The 24,491-nt window shown below is 53.5% G+C and overlaps 1 protein-coding gene across 4 annotated transcripts; it reads right to left on the minus strand.

The window, feature by feature from the left end:
* Positions 1 to 384: 384 nt before the first annotated feature.
* On the minus strand, positions 385 to 23,222 carry KANK2 (KN motif and ankyrin repeat domains 2). 4 transcript variants are annotated; one of them, XM_082837049.1, is made up of 12 exons: positions 23,025 to 23,222; positions 21,902 to 21,994; positions 20,232 to 21,443; positions 10,846 to 11,019; positions 10,648 to 10,750; positions 9,383 to 9,634; positions 8,659 to 8,746; positions 7,885 to 8,104; positions 6,909 to 7,051; positions 4,114 to 4,314; positions 3,945 to 4,034; positions 385 to 2,529 (listed from the first exon to the last, which is right to left on the minus strand). In XM_082837049.1, the coding sequence occupies exons 2-12, from the start codon at positions 21,936 to 21,938 to the stop codon at positions 2,476 to 2,478; spliced, it is 2,574 nt and encodes an 857-aa protein (XP_082693175.1). In that variant the 5' UTR covers positions 21,939 to 21,994; positions 23,025 to 23,222; the 3' UTR covers positions 385 to 2,475. The 4 variants fall into 4 exon arrangements, with proteins under 4 accessions (XP_082693175.1, XP_082693177.1, XP_082693176.1 ...); XM_082837051.1 differs by having other exon boundaries at positions 9,383 to 9,565; positions 21,902 to 22,017; XM_082837050.1 differs by having other exon boundaries at positions 9,383 to 9,622; positions 21,902 to 22,017.
* Positions 23,223 to 24,491: the final 1,269 nt, after the last annotated feature.

Genomic DNA, 24,491 nt, shown 5'->3' on the forward strand with positions numbered 1-24,491 from the left:
CCATGAATTAATTATAGTTGATTTCCATCTAAATGGAGATGGCCACAGGTGGCTAGTGGCTCTAGTATTGGATGGTGCCAGTGTAGGGCAGAGCATAAGGGCGTTTATTGTAATATTCTTGTCACCTTTCTGTAGCTTGGAACATTGTTCAAATAAGTCCATTTTAAAAAAGAGATCTATTTTAGGGCTTCCCTGGTGGCGCAGTGGCTGAGAGTCCGCCTGCCGATGCAGGCGACGCGGGTTCGTGCCCCGGTCCGGGAAGATCCCACGTGCCGCGGAGCGGCTGGGCCCGTGAGCCATGGCCGCTGAGCCTGCGCGTGCGGAGCCTGTGCTCCGCAACGGGAGAGGCCACCACAGTGAGAGGCCCGCGTACCGCAAAAAAAAATAAAAAAGAGATCTATTTTAAAACTTCAAGAGTAGTACAGTAACAAAGACCAGACACAGATGCTTTGGCATAATCATAAGGTAGCTTTATTAAGTTCCTTTACTTTCTAAAAAACGATTACTAAAAGGAATACTTCATTTAAGTGTAATACTGTCTTTATGGACGTACCGTGGTTGGAAAGTGAAGTTAAAGGTCATGAATACACGTGAGAAGAGAGTGGGATCAGAGGCAGGACCCCCTGTAGCCTACCATGCCAAGTCCAGTGGGTAAGCTGGGGGGAAGGGAACACAGGGATAACTATGGACTTATAGGGGTGTCAATGAACTGCTTCTAAAAGCTTAAAAGAAACACACCCACCGGCTCCAGGGCCAGACACACAGGCACACAACGCTTGTACCGCTTCTCAAAGCTGCCCAAAGCTGTGGCCTTCTGTCAGTGGTCATCCCCAGTCAGCTTGGGTTTCCTTTCCTCGCCATTTACACACACACACACACACGCACGCACGCACGCACGCGCACACACACACACACACACACACTGGGGTGTCTCTCTCCTTTGACCATTTAAGCTCTCTTGACTTGGGTACCATCCCTTCCATCAAAATCAAAGCAAGCCAGACAACCTACTTTTCTAGGAGAGAAGCCAGCACTTGGCTGTATTGAATGAACGTGTAAGTGCCGAGGGCTTGCTCTGTCCTGCTGGGGTTTTGGCTTCCACCCCAGCAGCTAGGCTGAGAACTGGACAAGAGAGGGCAGGACACCTAAGAACTAGGGATCTTACTCCCTGGTCACAAGGCACTTTTCAACGCTCGGAACCTGTCCCCCTTCCCCTCTCCCTTTTTTTTTTGGTCACAAAAGGAAGGAACAGGAAAGAAAACTTTGTTGAGATTCTGGGGACAAAATAGGCCATGCAGGAAACTACGTGTGTCGGGAGAGCCCCGTTTCCAGCAGGCTCCGTTCCAGGCAGCTCTGGAAAGCCTGTACGTTGTTAAAAAAAAAAAAAAAAAAAAAAAAAAAACCCAGCTGGCCCTTGTTTGGTTTTCGGCAAAGCCCTGTCTCTTTAAGTTTGCACTGGGAGCCCTTGGGGGCAGCCAACTTTTAATCGAGCACACATGGAGTTTTTGGAACTGGTCCTATGCTTTGCCAACAATCTCATGCCCTGTTTTCTTTCCTTTGAGGAGAGAAATTCTGGAGTCTGGGGAGAAAAAGGATGGCCCTGCTACTGGCGTTCTAAGCCTAGGGATGCAAGGACCACTCTGGGGACCGGATTCATTTCCTGCACCTCCACATCTAAAGGATTTTCTAGGAAAATGAGCATTTGCCAGGGCCCCCATGTGGGGAGGGGCCGCATTTCTGGGTAATCTCTCGATATGAACTACTTGCACGCCTTGGCTGCTGGGTCCCGAGCCCCCCACCTGAATGAGGGCGTGGGAGACGCCGGCAGTGGCCACGTGAAGGCAGAAGAAACGACTAAACTTCCTGCCCCGGGTGACAAAGACAGGGTCTGCTTTGTGAAGAGACCAGAAGAAAATTCCACCAAGAAAGCCGTCTGGGGAGGGGGAAGTGGACAAAATGCTATTATATACCCAACAATTAAATGTAGGGGAGCGAGCGGGGGGCGCATTAGGCCACTCCAGACGTGATCCGTGCGTAATCGCATTGAGGATTAAAATGAAAATATGCGATTCCAGTGACTTTCAAATTCCCCCCCCCTTCCCCGAACATGATTCCGAAATACAATATTTTTCCCTCTCACCCTCCTCCATCCTTAATTGCCAGTTGATTGTCCTCAGCGTTCTTCGCAAACCCACGCCCCAGCATCAGCCACTGGCGCCAATTTATATAAGAATTTAGCTTCGGTCTGCGCTGCGGCTGCTTTGAACCGGGGTGCTGGGAAAAAACCTGCTTTCGGCTGAAGTCTCAGGGCTGTTGGGGGCTCCCTGGGGAAGCAGAAGAAAACCCCACTTGCATTTGAGACTTGGGCCTTGGTGGGTAGAGTGGGGGCCGGCCAGGGAGGGGATGAGGGACCAGGGATGGTTCGCTCTGGGGCTGCCTGGCCCCCGGGAGAGGCGCCTCGGGCCCCTCTGACGGCTACTCTTCTGCGGAGGACGACGCAGGACTCTCCTCATCCGACATCGGGGCAAACTGAAACGAGAGGCAGAATTCCTTTTGTTTGGCATCCTTTCCTGTGCTATGAGGCGCCGACTTTGTTGGCTGGCCCCGCGCCTGCTGTGAGTGAACAAGAGGCCTTGGTTCCTTGGCCTCGAGGAGGTGACGTTGGGGAGATGCTTCGGAGCAGCTCACAGATGAATGCAGTGGAGGGTTTTTCCTGAGGGATAAGGGGTGGAAGGCAGTGAAAGTGGAGAGTGGGCGGTTGGGGAGGGTGACGTCTGAGCTGAAGGATGTTAGGGGTCCAGCCAAGGGGCAGGGCGTTCCAGGCAGCGGAAACAGCAAGTGCAAAAGCCCTGAGGCAGGAGCGGCGATCGGGCCAGTGTGGCTGGAGCAGAGTGAGCGAGGGGGAGAGGAAAGAGAGTGGGGAGAGGTGAGGGGTGTTGAGCAGGGCTTGGTGTGCTCTGGAGGTGACTTCTGCTTTTTTCTCTAAGTGGGGTGGGAGCCACAGAGGGCTGTGAGCAGAGGAGGGACGTACCCCGACTCAGGTGCTCACAGTGGCCTCTGGCCGCTGTGGGGAGAACAGAGTGGAGGGGACAGTGAGGGTGGGAGCCAGGGAAGCAGAGCGGAGGCAGTGGCAATGGTCTGGGGGACAGTGATGGAGGAGTGGGATTCATCCCTCAGGAGCCCTCGGAAGCAGGACCACAGATCAGACAGCAGGACGCCACCCAGCCCCATCACCCCCCATTTTCCAGCTGAGGACATGAAGGCCCACAGCTGATCCCAAGGGGATCGCCTAAGCACCACAACTGAGGCTCAGGTGTCCTAACACCCTACGCAGTGAAGACGGAAAGACTCGGGGCCTCAGGAAGAAGCTGGAGGCCAGTCAGGACCCAAATGGCTTTGGTCTCAGCAACCTTTTCTCTCCTAGACCATTTGGGGAATTGCTGTGGTTGACGCCCACCACGCCACCCTTGAACCTGGCCCCAGACGTGCCTGGGGAGGCCGGGGCAGGTACAAGGTGGGGGTGAAGAGGAGGGGGCAGAGGGCTCCTGCCCGTGGTCTGGATTCAGACCCCGAGGTCTCTCCGCCCCTTCCTGTCTGTGAGACTTTGGGCCAGGAATGTAACCATTCAAAGCGTCAGCTTCCCCACCTGAGAAATGGTAATAGCAACAGTACTTTATGCAACTGAATTGGGTTATTGTGGAAGGTTCCAGAAATCATGCTTGGGAGGCACGCCCAAGTCCTCTGTGTGGTAATTAAGAGCATGATTTGGACCTAGACAGATCCGGGTTCGAATACCGTGCAGTCTCAGCTCTCGTGCCTTACTTCCTCGCGAGGGCGCCATGAAGGTTCAACAAGCAGCTGACCATGCAGCCCTCGGGATGGTCCCCATACACCATCCCTTCCCAGAGCCCCGCGCCCGCTGCCCTGCCCGGGCCGAGACTCACCGAGCACTTGATGTTCATGCGAGAGTACAGCATGGATGCAATTTCACTGTGTCCTGCATCCAAGGCCACCATCAAAGCCGTGCTCCCGTCCTGCAAAGCATCAGTTGCTATGCTGACACCCTGCACCATGTTCCCGCCCTCCCCGGAGCGCGCCTGGGTGGGGACTCACGCGGTCGGTGATAGAGATGTCGCAGCTGGGCACAGCCAGCAGCAGCGCCGTGATCTCCTTGTGGCCGTGCTCGCAGGCACACATGAGGGCCGTGGAGCCGTCATCATCTTGGACGTTGACGTCCGCCTCGCAGGCAAGCAGGGCTTTGACCACGTCCACCCGCCCGTGGCTGACCGCCAGCATCAGGGCTGTCTGCCCCGCCTGGGTAGGGCAAGGAACAACTTATGGATCACGCAGCGTCCAGAGCGTGACACCCCTGCTCCGGAACCATCCATGGTTCCTGAGTACTCTGACGCTAACAGCACCTCCACTCACGGGCCTCCTTCTGTATCTCAAATAATCCTTCCTACCACTGGGCCTTTGCACTTGCTGATCCGTCTTCCTCCTGCTGGCTCCTCCCTCAGGTCTCAGCTTAAATGTCTCCTCCTCGGGGAGAAGTTCTGTGCCTCCCCACCGCTATGCCCACTTAAATCAGATTCTTAACTCACAGGTGCAAACGTAAGTAAAATGTGTTGAGCTAAGAGTTGTACACTTTTCTGTCTGCCAGTTAAACTTCACTGTAAAAAAAAAATCAACATCCATCAGTGGATGAATGGATAAAGAAATTTAATATCCATACTACAGAACATTATTCATCCTTAAAAAGAAATGAAGGCCTGAAGCATACCGCAACATGGATGAACCTTGAAAATATCATGCTCCGTGCTAGGAGCCAGACACGCAAGGACACAATACTACATGATTCCATTTATATGAAATACCCGGAACAGGCAAATCCATAGAGACAGAGAGCAGACTGGAGGGGGCCAGGGGCTGGGGAAGTGAGGATGGGAGTGACAGCTGTGGGTGCCGGGTCTCCTATCAGGGTGTAAAGATGTTCTGGAGGTAGTGGTACAGCATTATGGATCGATTTGTTCACTTTAAAAGGGTTAATCTTATGTGCACTTCACCTCAATTTTTAAAAAAGCAAACCACCTGGGCATACATCTGGAAGGAGGAAAACTCGAATTCAAATAGATACATGCACCCCAATGCTCATAGCAGCACTTTTACAACAGGCAAGACTTGGAAGCAACCTAAGGGTCCATTGACAGATGAATGGATAAAGATGTGGTACATACATACACAATGGAGTATTACTCAGCCATAAAGAAGAATGAAGTAATGCCATTTGCAGTAACATGGGTGGACCTAGAGATTACCATACTAAGCGAAGTAAGTCAGAGAAAGACAAATATTATCATATGATACCACTTATATGTGGAATCTAAAATAACGATACAAATGAACTTATTTACAAAACAGAAACAGACTCACAGGCATAGAAAACAAATTTATGGTTACCAAAGGGGAAAGGTGGGGGGATAAATTAGGAGCTTGGGATTAACAAACTACTATATGTAAAACAGATAAACAACAAGGTCCTACTGTATAGCACAGGAAACTATATTCAATAGCTGGCTATAACCTATAATGGAAAAGAATCTGAAAAAGAACATATATGTAAAACAATCACTTTGCTGTACACCAGAAACTAACACAACGCTGTAAATCAACTATACTTCAATTAAAAAAAAAAGTAAACCACCAAGAAAATAATTTTAATTAAAAAAAAATCAGTAAAAAAGCAAGGAGGGTCTGCCTGTTATGCACCACGGCAGCACCTCCCCCTTTTCCTTTGCTGCGGTAAGGCTGCTGCTAATCTCTCCCCTCCTTGCTGTTCCCACGGGGTCCCGGGTGCCCTGCTCTTCTGCCCAGACACCCATCCATGCCCCAGTCACCTCCACAGTCTCCCAGCTTCTGCTCCCCAACATACAGCCGAAGGGAGATTCCAAACCAGAAAGCAGCCCTCGCCCCTGCCCTGGGGGCTTCCCACAGCCCTGGGTCCAAACCCCTGCTAAGCCTCCAATGCTTGGGCTCCTGGAGCTCCTGGCTGGCTAGTGAGCTTTGGGAGGGTGGGGACTGTGCCTGCTTGTCAAACATTTAAGTCCCCAGCGTCCAGTTGCTGGTCAATGAATTACCAAGCAGGATGTGGGATGGCGTCGGCTTAAGGAAAGCTGAGGACTTCCATGTCTTCCCACACCCCCATTTCCACCATGAGGTTCTGTATCAGAGGCACCCTGGCAGGCAGGTCATTAAGAATGGGGCTCTCGGGGGCTTCCCTGGTGGCGCAGTGGTTGAGAATCCTCCTGCCAACGCAGGGGACACGGGTTCGATCCCTGGTCCGGGAGGACCCGCATGCCGCGGAGCAACTAAGCCCGTGCGCCACAATTACTGAGTCTGTGCTCTGAAGCCAGTGAGCCACAGCTACTGAGCCAGCGAGCCACAACTACTGAGCCCACATGACACAACTACTGAAGCTTACATGCCTAGAGCCCGTGCTCTGCAACAAGAGAAGCCACCACAATGAGAAGCCCACTCACCGCAACGAAGACCCAATGCAGCCAAAAATAAATAAATAAAATAAAATAAAAAATAAAAAGAATGGGGCTCTCGGGACTTCCCTGGAGGTCCAGTGGTTAAGACTCCATGCTTCCACTGCAGGGGGCGCAGGTTAGATCCCTGGTTGGGGAACTAAGATCCCACATGCCATGTGACACGGCCAAAAAAAAAAAAAAAAGGGGCGCTAGACCCCCAGGTTCAAGTCCCCCCTCCTCTAGTTTGACCTTGAGGAAATGAATACGTCCCTTGGTTTCTTTGCCTGTGGAGTGGGGATTCTCCCCTTGGGCTTGGGTATGGCCAGGACTTAATAAATGGGAAGAGTTATCCCGGTCTGCAGCGCCGAGGGCCCGTACCTGGCTGGCTCTGGCATTGACATCTCCGAGCCGGAAGAGCTGCAGGACAGTCTCGAGGTCATGCTGGGTCTTCAGGGTGGCCAGGGCGGTGAGCATGATGGGACTGTAGCCGGCGCGGTTCTGCTTGTCTACCTGGCAGACACCTGAGGGGAGGGGACCAGGAGGACATCAGGCCTCAGACACCCCTGACGCTGGCCAGGTCTGCCTTAAGGCTGGGGGGGTGGTCCCCGAGGACCAGGTCATGTCTCTACCATCAGACTGGAAGCCTTGTTCACGACCATAGTGAGCACTGGGAATCATGCCTCCTCCAGCAGTCTAGGCCTGGCCTAATTACTCCTTTTTCTTGGACTGAGAACCCCATTCTGGCCTAGGGTCTCCATCTCTATTACGGGAGGGGCTCCTAAAGGTGTAGACTGTGCCTCCTCCATCAGACTGGGGCCCCCTGGATACTGGCACCCACATTTAGGGCTGAAAGGAGAAGCTGTGTCTCCCCCATTGATCTGGAAGAGTCCCTAGTCAGTTTCCTCCATGAGACTGTGGGCTCTGCCTCCTTCATCAGACTGACTAGGGGGCTATGTCGTCCCCGTTACACTAGGGGAAAGCAAATTTCTTCATGTCGAATTGAGGACCACATCTTCTCTCCAAGCCCCAGGCCACATCCATGTCTTTCCCTCAGACTAGGGTTCCAGAGGTGTCACTTTCATTATACAGGGGTCATTGGTTGGGGGGGGGAGGGAAGGGCCACATATTTTCCATAAGACCATGTCTGCCTTTTCCAGTACACCGGGGCTACAGGTGGGGCCTGTATCCCCCTCACCTCAGACTGGGAGAGCAGCGTCTCCCCCATCAGACGGGGAGGGCGGCGTCTGCCCCATCAGACGGGGAGGGCAGCATTTCCTCCATCAAACTATGAGGGTGGCCTCCCCCACAGACCAGGAGGGCAGTGGCTCCACTGTCCCCGCCCCGCCTGGCTCACCGCTGTCGAGCAGCTGCCGCACCACGGGGAAGTTGGCGTGGGACACGGAGTAGTGCAGCGCAGTGTTGCCGTTGCTGTCGGCGATGTTGACCACATAGTCCAGCAGCCGCGCCGACATGGCCCGGAAGGTGACCAGGTGGCGCCGCACAAGCTCTGGGTGGGCATCGCTGCGGCAGGCCAGGCGCAGCCACTCCTGCAGCACCGTGGTGTAGGCCACTTTCTGGTTGCAGATTGGGAAGGAAAGGGGTGTGAGGGCCACGGAAGCCCACCCCATCCCAGACGAAGCCCCCGAAGGGGAGTGCAGACACCCCACCCTGAACCCGAGCCTTGAGGGGAAGCATGGGTGCCCCACCCCAGTGAGCCCCCCTGGAGGAAAATGCAGTGTCCCCTGCCCTGTACAAGAACCCTAAAGGGAAGTGTAGACACTGCAGTACCAGGTACGCCCCCAGAAGAAGGTGTGAGCATCTCCACCCTGGATGTGCCCTTCAAAGGCCTGTGTAGACACCCATCAGGGGAAATATGGCAGCCCCTTCCCTCCAGCCCCCGAAAGGAACAGGAACCAAGGCTGGGTTTGCTGGCGGGCAATCGTCCTTGGCCCCTCCCTGCCTCCCTGGAGCCTCTCCAAAGACCAAGACTCAAGCCTCAGAGCCCCCCACAAGCTCCCAGCTAGGATCCTGGGGTCCCCATGATCCAAAGCCCAAGGAGAAGCCAGGGTGAGGGTGGAAGGGACAAAGCCCTCCCCGCCCCGCTTTCAGGCCCAGGGCCCCACCATACCAGCTCCCGCTCGGTGAGGGCATTGGGGTTCTCCAGGTACTTCTCCAGGGCCAGGCAGGCTGAGATGAGGTCGGGGCTGAGCTCCATCCTGCCGGTGGCAGACAAACGGGGAGTTGATCTTGGAAGCACCCACCTCAGCCTCCTGGGTGCCCCCTACTCCCCACATCCAGCTGGGGTGCTCGGAGAGGCCCTCAACACTCTCCACCAAGGCACTCACCCAGTCCTGCCAGGGCTCACCCGAGTGGTAGAATCTTAGACCCCCTTCCCTGGGGACATAATTTTACACAGCACCCCAAGGGGCAGACATGGGGAGCACACAGACCCCAAGAGAAAGTGGACACGTGGGCCAAAATTTATTCCAAGTGGCCAGTGGCAGATGGAAAATCTTTCTCTGAGGACAGATTTTTTTTTTTATCAGGGGGAAAAAAAAAAAAGACATACACAGGATGGAAAGGTGTGGCAAATGTCCCAAAGAAGGTGGATGGCTTAAGGACAAACTTGGTCTGCCCCTTAAACCCAAACCTGAACAGCCCAAATTGCCCCCATCAGGCCCTTTATCAAAGCCTCCGGACCTTCAGATGCCCAGAAGGAGAAAGTGCTTGTTCACTAATTCAGACTAAGGTGGGCATGACTGACTGATGGGAGGTTCCCTCAGAGGGTTTGAATGGTGGGATCTGAGGTCACCCCAGGCCCTGCCTAAATCCCTCCCACACAGAAAACTGACCGGATCTCCTCTTCCGCACTGGATCCCGACGCCCCCTCAGCTGTGGGCGCCTGCTGAGACTCCCGGGACAGCTGGCACTCCTCCCGGCTGATCTTGGCCTTTGCCGTCTCCTTGGGCCTGAGCTGGGGGGCTTCAGCCACACTCGGAACCCTCTCCTCCGGCTCTGGGGCCTCGTTCTCTGTACTGTCATTGTCCGAGAAGTTCTCTGCTGTGCTGGAATCCTCGGATGAGGACTCATACCTGGGGGAGACGCTGCAGGTGGTGGGGAGGGTCATTTGACCTCTCTGGGCCTCAGTTTCCCCATCTGTTAAATGGGGGTAATGGCAGTATCTAGCTCACAGGGCTCCAGGGATGCAGCTTATAGCACCTGGCACACAGTAAGTGATCAACAAACACTGGCCGTGATTGTGATCATGCTCGGGGGGGCCAGGGAGGGACATTGCTTTTCCCTTCCACCCTTTGGTACCTCTTACACTTTGCTCCTTACACAGGTGTTATACTGATTCAGACCCTTGTCCCACTGCAAATAGGACCCTCATGCTTCTTGCTACCTCCAAACACATCTAAACTTCTGGGCCTGGCATTCAAGGCCCCCAACTGGCCCGGTTCCCCAGGCCTCCCCCCTTTTTTTTTTTTTTTTTTTTTTGCGGTACGCAGGCCTCTCACTATTGTGGCCTCTCCCGTCGTGGAGCACAGGCTCCGGACGCTCAGGCTCAGCGGCCATGGATCACGGGCCCAGCCCCTCCGCGGCATGTGGGATCTTCCCGGACCGGGGCACGAACCCGTGTCGCCTGCATTGGCAGGCGGACTCTCAACCACTGAGCCACCAGGGAAGCCCCAGGCCTCCCATTTTTCACGTCACTGCTTCCTCCCACCCCTGAGCCTTTATCCAGGCTGTGTCCTCCATCAGGAGACCCCACCCCTCCCACTCTGCACCTCGGAAGCTTCTGCTTGTCCTGCAGCACATGTGCTCCCCTCCGTCAGTTATTTCCTTGGTCCCCCCACTGCCTGAGCATCCCCCATCATTGCTCCAGTCATGTTGTGTTGGGATCGCCTATTAGGGCCCAAGATCGCAGTGGACCAGGAGCTCCATCAGGGCAGGGAGCCGAGTCCGGCACCTCCCGAGGGGTAGTGTGGTACAGTGGTTGCAGCACAGGCTCTGGAGCCAGCCCACGGGGCCTCGTTGTGCCTCCATTTCCTCATCTGTCTACTGTGCTTTGGTTGAATGAACCATAAAGTGAGGGGCTCAGACCCGGTTCTCTCACCTGCCGTTGACCCCCACGAACTGGAGGCTCCTCCGGCGGGTCTCGGGGTCTGCGGGCTCCTCTTTCCGCTTCATGATGGATGGCACACCTGCCGGGGGCCCTCCTGGTGGGGGAGCGTGGTGTCGTGAAGGTCTCCCGAAGCCAGACCCCATGCCGGGCCTCTGGCACCTGACCCTCTCGGTGGCCACCCCCATTTACCTGCACCCCCGGCCTCCTCTGACTCCAACTCCTGTGGGGCTGCTTGCCTGGTAGGCTCCCTGTTGGTGGCATCGTGGGCAGGCACCAGGCCTGTGTTCTTCTCTGGCTGCGTGAGGGAGTCCCCCTCAGACTCCGGGGGTGACAAGGATGACTCTGCAGGAGCCTGTGGGAGACCTGAAGGGGCAGGAAAAGAGGTGCTTACTGTGGGTAACAATAGCAAAACAAGAACAGTAACAACGGCTACCTCCTGGTGGGGGGGGCCGGGTCACATACCCCAGGCCAGGTGTTCCAAGGGCTAAATCTTGCATTAGTTCATCAAATCTTCCCAGCCCATGCAGAAGTTGGATTATTTACCGATGAGGAAATTGAGGCACACAGATTGCCTGAGGTCACCCAGCAAACAAGTAGCAGAATCCATTCCTACCCTGGTTTGTTGCCTGCCTCGCAGCGGGTCAGGGTCAGGGAAGACTACGAGACCCCATAATCCTGGCTTGTGACCCCCTCCGACTTCATACTAAGTAGTGTCTGGAAACTATAGCCAAGCATAGTGGTCATGGTCGGGACTCATATCTCCCACAAAAGAGCTGTGTGACCTCAGGCAAGTCACTTAACCGCTCTGTGCCTTGGACAAACACCATTTCCTACATCATGGCATTGTGCAGACTAAAGACAGTAATGTGAGGGAGAGAGCTTAGAACAACACCTGCACATCAAGAGCACTTGAAGAGCATTTGTTAATTCAAGAGAATTGTAAACTATATTTTGATAAGATTTAATATTATACTTTTTTTTAACAGAAGTAGGGTTGTGCTGTAGATAACATTTTGTATTTCACTTCCTTCTTCTTTACTTAACATAAAGCAGGGGATTTCCCTGGTGGCGCAGTGGTTGAGAATCCATCTGCCAATGCAGGGGACACGGGTTCGAGCCCTGGTCTGGGAAGATCCCACATGCCACGAAGCAACTAAGCCCGTGTGCCACAACTACTGAGCCTGTGCTCTAGAGCCCACGAGCCACAACTACTGAGCGCACACGCCTAGAGCCCATGCTCCACAAGAGAAGCCACCGCAATAAGAAGCCCGCGCACCGCAATGAAGACCCAACGTAACCAAAAAATAAATAAGTAAATAAATTTAAAAAAAGAAATTAAGCAGGTGTTCCTTTTAATAATCATGAAAAAGAAACAATAAGGGCTATTAGAAACTGAAAACTAAAACCCCACCCAGGTGGAGTTTCAGTTTGGGCCAATGAAAAAGTTGGAATGGAGGGTGGGGACAGTTGCACAACAATGTGAGCTGGACACTCAAACATGGCAAAAATGATACCTTTTATGTTATGTATATTTTATCATCATTAGAAAAAACCCCACCCAGTTTGGTCTGAGAACAAAGGTGACATTATAGGACCTGGGCCCCAAGGGTGCCCACTACACAAACGGGAGTGGGCTTGGCAGACAGCTCCAGCCCCGGATCACCAGCCTGGAGCTAGAAACAAAAGTCCAGTTGCCACTTGGAGTGGCTGCCCGGGTCTCGGAACCCACTCGGGTTTCCCCCCCAACCCCCGCCCCGGCCAGGCCACGTGTGGCTTCTGTGTCACCACTTCTCCAGGATGTTCCCTTCCTGCCAACTGGCCAGGGGCTCTGCAGACCAATTCATTTTAATTCCCTTTAACGGTTAACTTTTTTTGACATCCACAGTAACTACTTCCTCAAGTCCATGGGCAACACTCAACTTGAGCTAAGAACGGGGAGTAAACACTCAGCAGAAGCAAAGCACATAGAACGGATAAGACATTGGCCATGAATGCTTCCGACAGCGCCCCAGCCCAGTCGGGCCAGGCGGATTCCTGAGCGGGGAGCTCCAACTCCCATGGGGAACCAAGAGCAAACACCGGGTTTTTACATGAATCTCCAGATTGTTTTTTAAACCGTGTCAATAAATTCACATCAAACAAACAAACAAAAGCACTATGTGAGTGGAATTTATCAGGAGGCAGATGGGCCACTTCACGGTGTCACGGTTGCCCAAACTCAGGCCTCCTGATATAAACACCTGGGATGTTTGTTACTCAGCAAATCAGACTATGCTCAGTGAAAGAAGCCAGTCACAGAAGGACAAATACCGCGTGAATCCACTTATATGAGGTTTCTAGAGGAGTTAAATCCATAGAGACAGAAAGTAGGATGGTGAGTGCCAGGGGCTGGGGAGTGAGTGTGTGATGGGGCAGAGATTCAATTTGGGAAGACGGAAAAGTTCTGGACACAGATGGTGGGGATGGTTGGACAGCAGTGTGAATGTGCTTATTGCCACTGAACTGGACACTTAAAAATGGTTAAGAGAGTAAGTTTTATGTTATATGTATTTTACCGCAATTTTTTAAAATGTGAAAAAAAAAAAAAAAAAGGTGAAGTGGTGCAGCTGTATGGCCCGTTCTGCCCAGAGGGAAAAGCATGGCTCCTTCCAGCTTGAGAAGTTCAAGGTCAGACACTGCAACACTAAAATAACAATAACAAAACTGATAACAGTTATTATTGTTATTCTACTGGGAGATGGAGCAAACTGTTACCAAAATTTATAAGGAAGAACAAAAGTCCATGGCCAGCTAATTTTACAAAAATGGGCAGGGATGGGGAAGCTGGCTTAGGAGACAGTAACACATATTCCCAAAGTCACAATAATTAAATCAGCAGGGCATAGTTGCAAGAAGAAATGGGCCAAAGGAAAGGAGTTCCAGCACAGACCCTGTCTGAAAGGACTTGGGGTAAAGCAGAGGGCTTTCCACAAATCAGTGGTCAAGGGTGAGCTCTGTGGGGTGGTGTAGGGAAAGCAGCTTACTCTGCCCAAGGAAATCAGGCTGGATCCCTACCTCACACCTTACGCAAAAAATAAACTCCGAAGGACTAATATGAAGGCACAATGACAAAGCTACAGGAAGAAAATATGGCAGAATATCAGTGGCCTCAAGAAGGGGAAAGATCCCTTTAAAAAGCCCTCTGAGCACTAACCATATATGAAAAGTATGAGGTGATCTCACTTAAAAGTGGAATAAAAAAAACAAAAACAAAACAGAAAAACCTCAGAGATACAGAGAACAGATTGATGGTTGCCAGAAGCAGGGGATGGGTGGGATGGGTAAAGGTGGTCCAGAGGTACAAACCTCCAGGTATAAGATACAGGCATACCTTCTTTTAGTGGGCTTCACTTTATTGTGCTTCGAAGATACTGCATTTTTTTTACAAATTGAAGGTTTGTGGCAACCCTGCATCGAGCAAGCCTATTGGCACAATTTTTCCAACAGCATTTTCTCCCTTTGTATCTTTGTGTCACATTTTGTTAATTCTCACAATATTTCAAGCTTTTTCATCATTATTATATTTGTTATGGTGACCTGTGATCAGTGATCTTTGATGTGACTATTGCAAAAATGTTATGACTCGCTGAAGGCTCAGATGATGGTTAGCGTTTTTTAGCAAAGACGTATTTTTTAATTAAGGTATGTACATTATTTTTTTAGACATAATTCTACCACACACTTAACAGACTACACTACAGTGTAAACATAACTTTCATATGCACTCGGAAACCAAAAAATTGTGTGACTCGCTTTACTGCAGGGGGTCTAGAACCGAACCCGCAATATCTCTGATGTATATTTGAAAGTTGCTAAGAGAGATCTTAAAAGTTCTCATCACAAGAAAAAAAACCTGTAAGTCTGTGAGGTGATGGATGTTAATTAAACCTATTGTGGTAATCATTTTGCAGTATGTACATATATCCAATCATTAATTTGTATACTTTAAACTGATACAATGTTATATGTCAATTATAGCTCAATAAAGCAGAAAATATCAAAAATTTAAAAAAGAAAAATACGATGGGTTTAACTACATCAACATGAAGATTTCTATTTGGTTAAAACAAAAAAAACTCTTAGACAAAGTTAATCTACGGAAGAATACAGGCTGTGGGAAGATAGTCATAATGCCAAAAACAGGCAAGGGATTACTTTCTAGAATAGGAGTCAACAAGATTTTTCTGTCAAGGGCCAGAGAGTAAATATTTTGGGCTATGCGGGCTATAAGGTCTGCTGCAAATAGTACAAAAGCAGCCCTAAACAGTACATAAATGAGTGGGCGTGGCTGTGTTCTAATAAATTAGAATTTCATATAATTTTGCTCATATCACACAATGTTATTCTTCTTTTCACATTGTTCAACCATTTAAAAACATAAAAACCATTCTTAGTTCATGGGCTATATAAAAACAGGCAGTGGGCTGGATTTGGCCCTGCAGGCTGTAGTTTGCCAACCTCTATTCTGAAATATGCCAGGAACATCTCAAACTTGCCCAAAGAAACATGGACAAAGGCTAAAACTAAGCAACTCACCAAGGATTCTTGTTAAACTTATATGGTGATGCTCAACCTCACCAGAAATCAAAGGAATGCAAATTAAAACAAGGAGATATGAAACGAACACAACATCGTAAAACAACTATACCCCAATTAAAAAAAAAAAATACAAAAACGAAAACAAACAAGCAGACACCACCTTGCACCGGTGTCAAATGGGCAAAAAATTAGAAAGACAGGTAAAACTGTACGTTAGTGCAGATGTAGGGAAGTGGGCACTTCAGGCCCAAGCATGGCCGCTGGGAACGTGGACAGGGAGACCTTTTCCGAAGAGGATAAGACAAAATCTGGAGTGAAGTTGTACATTCCCTGTGACCCAGCAGGCCCACCAGAGGGGACATGTGAGGATGGCGCCATACTGTTCAAAGCGGCCAGGAGCTGGAAGTAACCCAGGGGGCCCACCAAGGGGGGGGGGGGGGGGGCGGGGCGGGATCAGATAAGAAAGCGTAGCACATACCTAGGGCAGAAATCTACGCAGTCGTTAAAAGTGACAAACCAGATTTATAAACATCAGGGTGGAGAGTTCCAAAATAGTGTGTAGAGAGGAAAAAATAAGAAACAGAATGAGATTTTTTTTTTTTCCCTTAAAGCGCAATACCATTTTAGGAAATTAAACAAGCATAGGGCATAGTTTTCAAGAACACTCCAATATCTAAATAAGCTTCTGGAAGATGGGTGGCAAGGAAAGATATTACAGTGGGGGTGGAGGTGTATGACTGAGCAGCGGTTGCTGAATCACGGCCCATGGACACGGTTTTTACATTTTTAAATGGTTGGGAAAAACATCAAAAGAAGGATTCTCTTTGGGACACGTGAAAATTATAGGAAATTGAAATTTCAGTGTCCACACGTTAAGTTTTATTGGTACACAGCCATGCTCTTTCATTTATGCATTGGCTAAACCTGCTTAAGTGCTACAAAGGCAGAACTGAGAAGCCAAACTCATCAAAATGTATACATTAAAAATGTGGGGCTTCCCTGGTGGCGCAGTGGTTGAGAGTCCGCCTATCGATGCAGCGGACACGGGTTCGTGCCCCGGTTCGGGAGGATCCCACATGCCGCGGAGCGGCTGGGCCCGTGAGCCATGGCCGCTGAGCCTGCGCGTCCGGAGCCTGTGCTCCACAACGGGAGAGGCCACAACAGTGAGAGGCCTGCGTACCGCAAAAAAAAAAAAAAAAAAAAAAAAAATTAAATCACTTGGCCAACCTGTACATGGAGGGTGTGTGTTTGTGTGTGTGTGTGTGTGTGTGTGTGTGTGTGTGTGTAAAGCAATTTGGTAACAGACATCACGGTCCTTAAAAATGCCCTTCCAAGGACTTCCGCAGTCCAGAGGGGCCAAGTTCGATCCCTGGTCCAGGAACTCAGATCCCTGGAAGCCACTTGGCGAGTCCAAAAAAAAAGGGGGTGGGGGGATCAAGGGTTCCCATAGAAGGACATGTGCATAGCATCTTTGACAGTAAAGAGTCACCCGGCTGTTAAAAAATAAATAGCATGTCCCAAGAATTTTTTTTTGGCCGCGCCTTGCAGCTTTCGGGATCTTAGTTCTCTGATCAGGGATTGAACCCACACCCTTGGCAGTGAAAGCATAGAGTCCTAACCACTGGACCGCCAGGGAATTCCCCCAAGAATTTTTAACAATGTGATGAAATGGCCCTGGGATAATGTTAAATTAAAGAAATCAGAGAGTTTAAATCCTGGCGTTGAAAACTGTGGGCAAATTCCTTTACCTCCCAGTGCCTCAGTTTTCTCATCTGTAAAATGGAGATAAAAACACTACCCACTTCATAGCGCTGCTGGGGGTGTAAATGAATTAAAATACAAAAAGGGCATCAAGTAATGCCCTGGGCCATTGTAAGGGCTGCCTAAATGCTTTTAAATATAAAATAAAGCAACACAACAAATTCCATCAGCTATATGTTGCCAGACTTGAAAAATACATATTATTTTCTGCATTAAAAAAAATCAGAAGGGGGCTTCCCTGGTGGCGCAGTTGTTGAGAATCTGCCTGCCAATGCGGGGGACACGGGTTCGAGCCCTGGTCTGGGAAGATCCCACATGCCGAGGAGCAACTAGGCCCGTGAGCCACAACTACTGAGCCTGCGCGTCTGGAACCTGTGCTCCACAACAAGAGACGCCGCGACAGCGAGAGGCCCGCGCGCCGCGATGAAGAGTGGCCTCCGCTCGCAGCAACTAGAGAAAGCCCTCGCACAGAAACGAAGACCCAACACAGCCAAAAATAAATAAATAAATAAATAAATAAATAAAAATCAGAAGGAAAGAAGCAAAAGTGTTGACAGCAGCTGTGTCTGGGTGGTGGTGGGTTTATGGGGCTTATATTTTGTGTTCCAGATTCGTCTGTACTTTCCAAACCTTCCACAAACAATACGAATTGCTTTCATAGGACTATGTTTCGAACAAGAGCACAGGAAATTTCAAAGCCTTGGAAAGATCTCATGGAGGCACCTGCCTGGCTACCCCTTCTCCCACTAATCTCTCTGTGGTGCCTTTGAAAGGTGAGGGGTGAATGAGACTTTATGGGGTCTCCAGGCCTCTGCCTGCCCCACCCACCTTTGCCAGCCTGAGGGGGAGGCTGCCTCTCACCTTCCCTGCCCTTGGCTGCAGCAAGCAAATTCTAGATGTCAGAGAGGCTGGGCTCCTTCCTGCCTCCTCCTCCAGGGAGTCCTCCCTGACCTACCCATTGAGCTGACCGACCTAAAAGAACACATGGTCCGAACACTCATCAGGGACTTCCCTGGCGGTCCAGTGGTTAAGACGCCACGCTTCCACTGCAGGGGGCGTGAGTCTGATACCTGCTTGGGGAACTAAGATCCCCGCATGCCTTGTGGTGTGGCCAAAAAATAGAAAAACAAATACACAAACAGAAACCACTTGTCAAGCAGCCACCCGGCTGCTTCTTTCCTTTCACATCTTGGTTCAAAGAGCAGCCTACCAGCGCCTGGTACCATACTGAACACTCACACCAACCGATGCACTTAAGATCACACTGATCTGGTGACATCGGGTTGCCAGGACCCCCAATTTGCAAATTTGGCACAGAGAGGTTAAACAGCTTGCTCAAGGGCACAAAGCTAGGGAGAAAGGAGACCAGAATTTGAACACAGGCCGCCACCCCGTCCACCCACCACCCACCCCGTGCCCATTTTATTGGCTCCAAACGTGTTCTCTGAAATTATTTTTCTTCACGTGTTTTTGGTGGTCTCTTATTTGTTTATCGCAGGGGCTTTTGTCTGTCTTGTTCACTGCTGTGTCCCCAGTGCCTGGAAGAGTCTGGCACATAGCAGGCACTCAATAAATGTCTGCCGGATGAGAAGGTATCGAAATGAATTAGCACACGCCAGTTCCACCCAAGCAAGGCAGAGATTAGGGCTGGCTGCAGCAAGAAGGAATCAAGTGAGACACAAAGAAGAACTTTCTCAGGGGCGGTAGCTTGCACTGGGTGGGGACATTGCTAGGTCTGTGTGTTCTGCAGGCAGAAGGCCCCGTGGCTGCCCTGAGAGGCATGTCTGGAATGGAGGTTGCCTCTCAAGAGATCTCGAGGCTGGGCAGGGCGGGGCCTCTGGCTGGGGGCCAGGGTCGCAGGGCTGGGTGTTTGGGATAGACAGAGCAGAAGGGTGGAGTCCAGAGCTGTCCAGGAACAACATGGGGAAGTAAGAAAACACAGCTGGGTCCCTGACTCCCAGCTGGTGCCCTCTGGTCCCTCCATGGGCTCTGGCCGCCTGACATTCAAGGCTGGGATGGGGATCTGGGCCCCACCTTTGAGCTCTGCTGTAGGTTCAGAATGGCCTGGGCTTAGATCCTGGCTGTGTGACACAGGGCAAGTGAAGCTTCTCCCCAGGCCTCAGTTTCCCCAGCTATAACAAAAATTGACCTGAAAATCATTAGTAGATGGAGTAGCAAGCACTGGCTAAGCACTTACTGTATGCACTAATTCACAAGAGTCTTAGAGGTGGGGGGTCATTATTATGCCACTTCACAGATAAGGAAGCTGAGGCCCAGGGAGGTGGAGCTTCTCATTCAGGGTCACACAGTAAGAAGTGAAATTCGAACCCAGGTTGCCTGGCTGCACAGCCCACCGTCTTAACCTCCTCTGTAGGTGAAACACTTATCAGAGCCCTCAGCACCAAACTGGTATTCGATAAAGAACAGCTGTTATTATTATGAATCATTCTGGCAGCTCCTCCCAGGGGCCTCAGGACGGGCGGTGGTGGGACAGCTGCCATTCTGCACATCCCACATCCCCTTTCCTGGAATGAGGACTCAGCAGTTCCTCCAGGGAGCAGCCCCTTCCTCCCTCAGGACTTGGGTGGGGCTCCTCTACCCCCAGGATCTGGGCCTGGGCAGTGAGATACACAGTGATTAGCTCAGTGATGGGCATATGACCCAAGCCAGCCAAGGAGGGCCACCCGTGGGATTTTTCTTGGTGCTATCTGGATCGAGGGGCTCCCTTTCCACTGAGCTGCAAGGACAGATGCCCGGAGTGGTGGAGCCACCTTTGTCTGCCTGAGAGAGAAGGCTCCATGATTCACAGAGGAAGAGAAAGAGGGAGTTAGAGATTCCTGAGGATATCTGAGTACCTGGATCCAGCTACGCCTGAAGCCGTCCGTCACTAAGTTACACGGACAACACATTTCCTTTTCATAGTCTGAGATTGGTTTCTGCCAATCAGGGACGATTTTTTGCCCATCAACCAACAGCCTTGGGGACCCTCCCCTAAATACCTTCTGTTTTCCAGACATTTACAACGTGCTAGACATGAGCACACACGCTTAACAGACACCCAATTTCTTTTCATGGTACCTAGAGGTACTGAGTCAGCAGCATAAGTGTCCCCTTTTCACAGATGAAGAGACTGAGGCTCTGAGAGCTGGTAGGAGGACAGGGCTGGGGCTGGACCCCGGCGTTCAGAGGAAGAAGGAGGGACCCTCCACCATCTGCCCCCGCCCACTAAGGCTCACCTGCTGCCCCATCGCAGCTGCGCTCTGTGATGCTGATCTTCTTTACCAGGTGGACATTGCTGGTGGATGCAGGGGGTGTTGGGAACACTGTCTCTACCACCTCCTGGCTGCGGAACACAGGGGGGCTCTCGGCCCCGCCGGATGTCGCCAGGGCCCGCAGCCCTGCCCCGTAGGGCTCCAGACTCTGGGCCCGCTGTGCAGGGGCCCCCGCAGCTGTGCTGGCCGCCACCTCTACCCCCCTCGGCCCCTCCACCACCCGGACAGTGTCCACACGGACTGGGCTGTCTGGTGGCGGCCAGGCCTGGGGCTGGAGGTCGGCCTGCCGGGCCTGAGCTGCCTGCAGCTCCTGGAGCGCTTTCTTGAGCTGGGTCTCCAGAACGGCGACCTTAGCGGCAAGGGCTGCCTCCCCGTCGGGCATGCCCAAGTCCCGCTCTCGGACCCAGGTGCCCACGCTCCGGGTCTCGAGCACCGCCGGGTCCTCGGGGGGCTCGGGGAGGTCCAGGCAGAGCTCGCTGCGCCCCCGGGCTCCCGCCGGGTGGCCTAGGAATTTCTGGCTCTTGAGCTGCACTGTGAGCTGCCGCTTCTCCTCCTGCAGCACCGACAGCTTCACCTGGAGCACAGGAATCAGTTTCACCTGCTCCTCCAGCTGCCGCAGCTTCCGCAGGGCCCCCGCCATCTGCTCCCGCACGTGGGCCAGGTGCCCAGCACTGGGCGGCACCGGCGTGGACAGTCCCGATCCCCGCGGCGTCGGGGGCGGCAGCCCCACGCCCACCAGTGAGCTTGTCGAGCCAGCCACGCTGGGGGTCAGGGAGCCCAGGCCGGTGGGGGCGGCCGCCTGATCCTCGAGGCGGCGACGGGCGTCCAGCAGCGTGCGCTCCACGCGCGGGTTGAAGCCAGCGCGGGTCTCCAGGGCGCCGTACTGCGGGTAGAAGCCTCGGCCGCAGTAGGAGTAGGCCGAGTGCCGGCTGTCCCCACTGGCGTTGGAGCACAGAGACTCGGTGGACGTCCACCAGGAGCCAGGGCCGCGGGGCAGGGAGCCGAGGCGGGGCCGGCGCTGCACGGCCACCCGCCGCAGAGTGTGGCCCTTCTCGATGTCATCCACGTACTTGAGAAAGTCCAGGTCCAGGCGGTAGCCGTAGGGGGTCTCCACGGAGTAGGGCAGGTCAGGCTCCTTGGAGGGGAAGGTGGGCGGGGAGGCTGGGCCGGGGGTCCCTGGGGTGGGAGGAAAGGCCAGTGCCTCTGAACACTTTGGTCCCCTCCTCGGGGCAAACTGATGCCCCTGGGAGGGTCAAGGCTTATTTGCCCAAAGGATGGGAGCCCACCGGGTGCTCAACTGCTCAGCTGTGTCTGCGGTCTCCGAGCCTTCCCCGGCCAGGGCAAGGCCCTGTCACCCCCTCAGACCCTCCCAGGGCAGGGCTGTGCCTCCAACCTCCCAACCAAGACAGGACCCTGTCTCCCCACTCAGACCAACCTCCTTCCCTGGAAGACCCAGTCTCTCCCATCACACTCTCCAGGGCAGAACCAAGTTGTCCCTCTTCAGGCCCTCAGGGCAGGGCTTCGTCCTACCCTCAGCCTCCTCAAGGAGGGCCCTCTCCCCTCCCCGAGGCCGTGTCTCCCCTCCCCCACCTCCAACCCCAGGGCAGGGCCCTCTTCCCCGTGAGACCCCTGACCTGGGAAGGGGGCTGGCACGTGCAGGACTTGGGCCATCCTCCTGCCTGCAGACGCTCCTCAAGAGTCACTTGGGCGACTGTGAATCAGACCACCTGCAGCACGGGCTGAGGCTTACCTGGGGAGAGGGTGTGATGAAGCCCCCCCCCCCAGTTGGGAATCTGCTGGGGGAGGGGAGGGGATGTGGCCACCTCTCCCCTCTGCCCCCTCCACCTCCCCGCAAGTTCCCCCTTCCCCTGGGCGTGGGACCCTCTCATAGGTGCACACCCAGCCTGGCTGTGGAAAGGGGTGGGGAGCCCCCAGAGCCTGGAACAAAGAAACCAAAACTCACAGTCTGCCCGCACATCTGTCCGGCCCCTGGACAGGCTCCAGCTGTTCCCACAGCCCCGCCTCCACAAGGCTCCGGGGCCGAGGAGGAGCCCTAAGCCTGACAGGCCCCACCTTTCCTGAGCCCCCTCCCCTTAGCCCAGGCAAGAGCTGGCTGCTGGGACAGATGGGGGCTTAGGTGGACGGAGGGCTGGGGCACTCGTGGGGAGACAGCCTTCCTGCAAGGATCCGAGGAGACAAGAGACACAGGGCACAAAGAGGAATAGAGCTCAGGGTAGGGGACCCCAAAACAGAGCTGGGTCAGGCCAGGCGGTGCGGGTGGGGGGCGGTAGGGAAAGTTGGGGGGAGGCAGCGAGGAGCAAAGCCTTTTCCCTTTATGGAAACAATTTTCTCTAAAAATAAACAGTTTCGCTGCCGGGCTACACGAGAACTTCCTGCCCCCACCCCCCCACCACCCCGACCAAGGACGCATCCGGCTCAGGGCTGGGGGGGGGGCGCGGGGGGCAGCGCGGCGGGGATAGAAGGCCGGGTGGAGGCCCGAGAAGTCATGGGGGTGGGGGGAGGAAGTAAGAGGGGGTGCCTGGAGGCTTCAAAGAGGAGGGACAAGGAGGGCCTCTCACTAACCTGCCCCCCCCAGCCCTGGAGGCTGGCCAGGGCACTTTTGTCCCCAACACTCCACCTGAGTTTGGCCAGTCCTTTCTGCTGTCTGACCCCTAGCCACCCTGCTGCAGAGGTCCCGGCCCATCCCACCACCAGAGAGGACCCTTTACAAGCTGCAGGTGCTGGGGCAGTGGGTACCTGGGAGGATGGGCCAGGTGGGCCACCTGCTGGGCATGAAGGCGGGGCCGGGGCTCCAGGGGCAGCCAAGCTTCTCCTGTCTCACACCCTCCTTGCTTAGCGTCTTGCTTCGTCTCTCCACGTCTCTCTGTGTCTCTCCAAGTCTCTGTCTCTCTGTGTCTCTCTTCACTTGTCTCTCCCTGTCTCTCCACGTCTCTGTCTTTCAATGCCTGGAACACATAGTCACCCAATTGTAGGAAATTTGGTTTTCCAGCTGCCTGGAGGGCCATTCCATGCACAACAGGGAGGTGACCAAAAATATTTTCTGCAGGGACTTCCCTGGCGGTCCAGTGGTTAGGACTCTGCACTTCCAATGCAGGGGGCATGGGTTCGATCTCTGGGGAACTAAGATCCCGCATGATGCGTCGCACAGCTGATAAAATAAAAGTGAATTTAAAAAAAGTTTCTGGGGACCTGAGAGAGACTGGAGGCAGGGACCAGGAACGGTCCCCGGCGTGGAACCCTGGAGGTGGAGGGTGTGAGGCGAATAACAGTAATAACTATAATCATCATCCCGGCAACTCATTTGATCATCATGACAACCCTACCAGGTGGGTAGTTATCACCCTGTTTTACAGATGCGGTGTTTGGGGACACAGAAATACACAGTGACTTGCCCAGGGTCACTGAAGGGGGAATTAGCTGGGTCTGGATTTGAATCCTAAGCCTGGTAGATTCCCCCACTGCCAGCCAAGCCACCCTTAAGCCCCTTGCCACATTCCTCTGCCCATTTCCCAGGCAGAGAGACTGAGGTCTGAGGGTCTCCAGCCACCTGACCGTCTTCCACGTGGGCCGGTGACTGACTCCAGGTGGAGAAAGCAGATGGTGGGGGAAAGCGTAATGGTGGTGGGTGTCTGTGGCCGAGACTCCTCTCCCTCTATAGGACCCCTGGAGAAAGCGGAGGACACGGGATAGGACAGAGAGACATGGAGAGAAAGGGACAGGACACTCCAAGAGGGGACAGGTGGGAGGCTCAGGGAAGGGGCGGGGGGTCCCGGGCAGGCCTGAATGTCCGGCGGGGTCTCCCTAAAGCCCCCCTCCCAGACCAGCCTGGACGTCTCTGGGGTCTTCCCGCTCCTCTCCCCGCCTCAAAGACGGGGGCGAGGAGGACCCCGCCCCGTACAGGGTAGGGGCGGGGCCTGCGGGGTCCCCAGCTAATGGCAAACAGCTGCTGCTCCCCACGCCGGCCCAGCCGCCAGGCCGAGGCCCAGCCCGGCCGGACGCCCGGCCGCCTTCCCGCCGCCTGGGCCTGGCTCCGGCCCGGCCGCGGAGGAGGGCGAAGGAGTACCGAGTGGGGGAGTGGGGAGGCGGGACAGAGGTAGAAAGGAGGATGGAGACGTGGGAGAGGGGCAGAGGGGAGGCAGTGATGGGGCAAAGGGGTAGGGAGGAACGGACGGAGGATGGGGTTGGGGGAGAGAAGCAGGGACA

The sequence above is a fragment of the Leucopleurus acutus genome, assembly GCF_964270905.1.
Source record: "Leucopleurus acutus genome assembly, chromosome: 3".
Taxonomy (NCBI): Eukaryota; Metazoa; Chordata; class Mammalia; order Artiodactyla; family Delphinidae; genus Leucopleurus; species Leucopleurus acutus.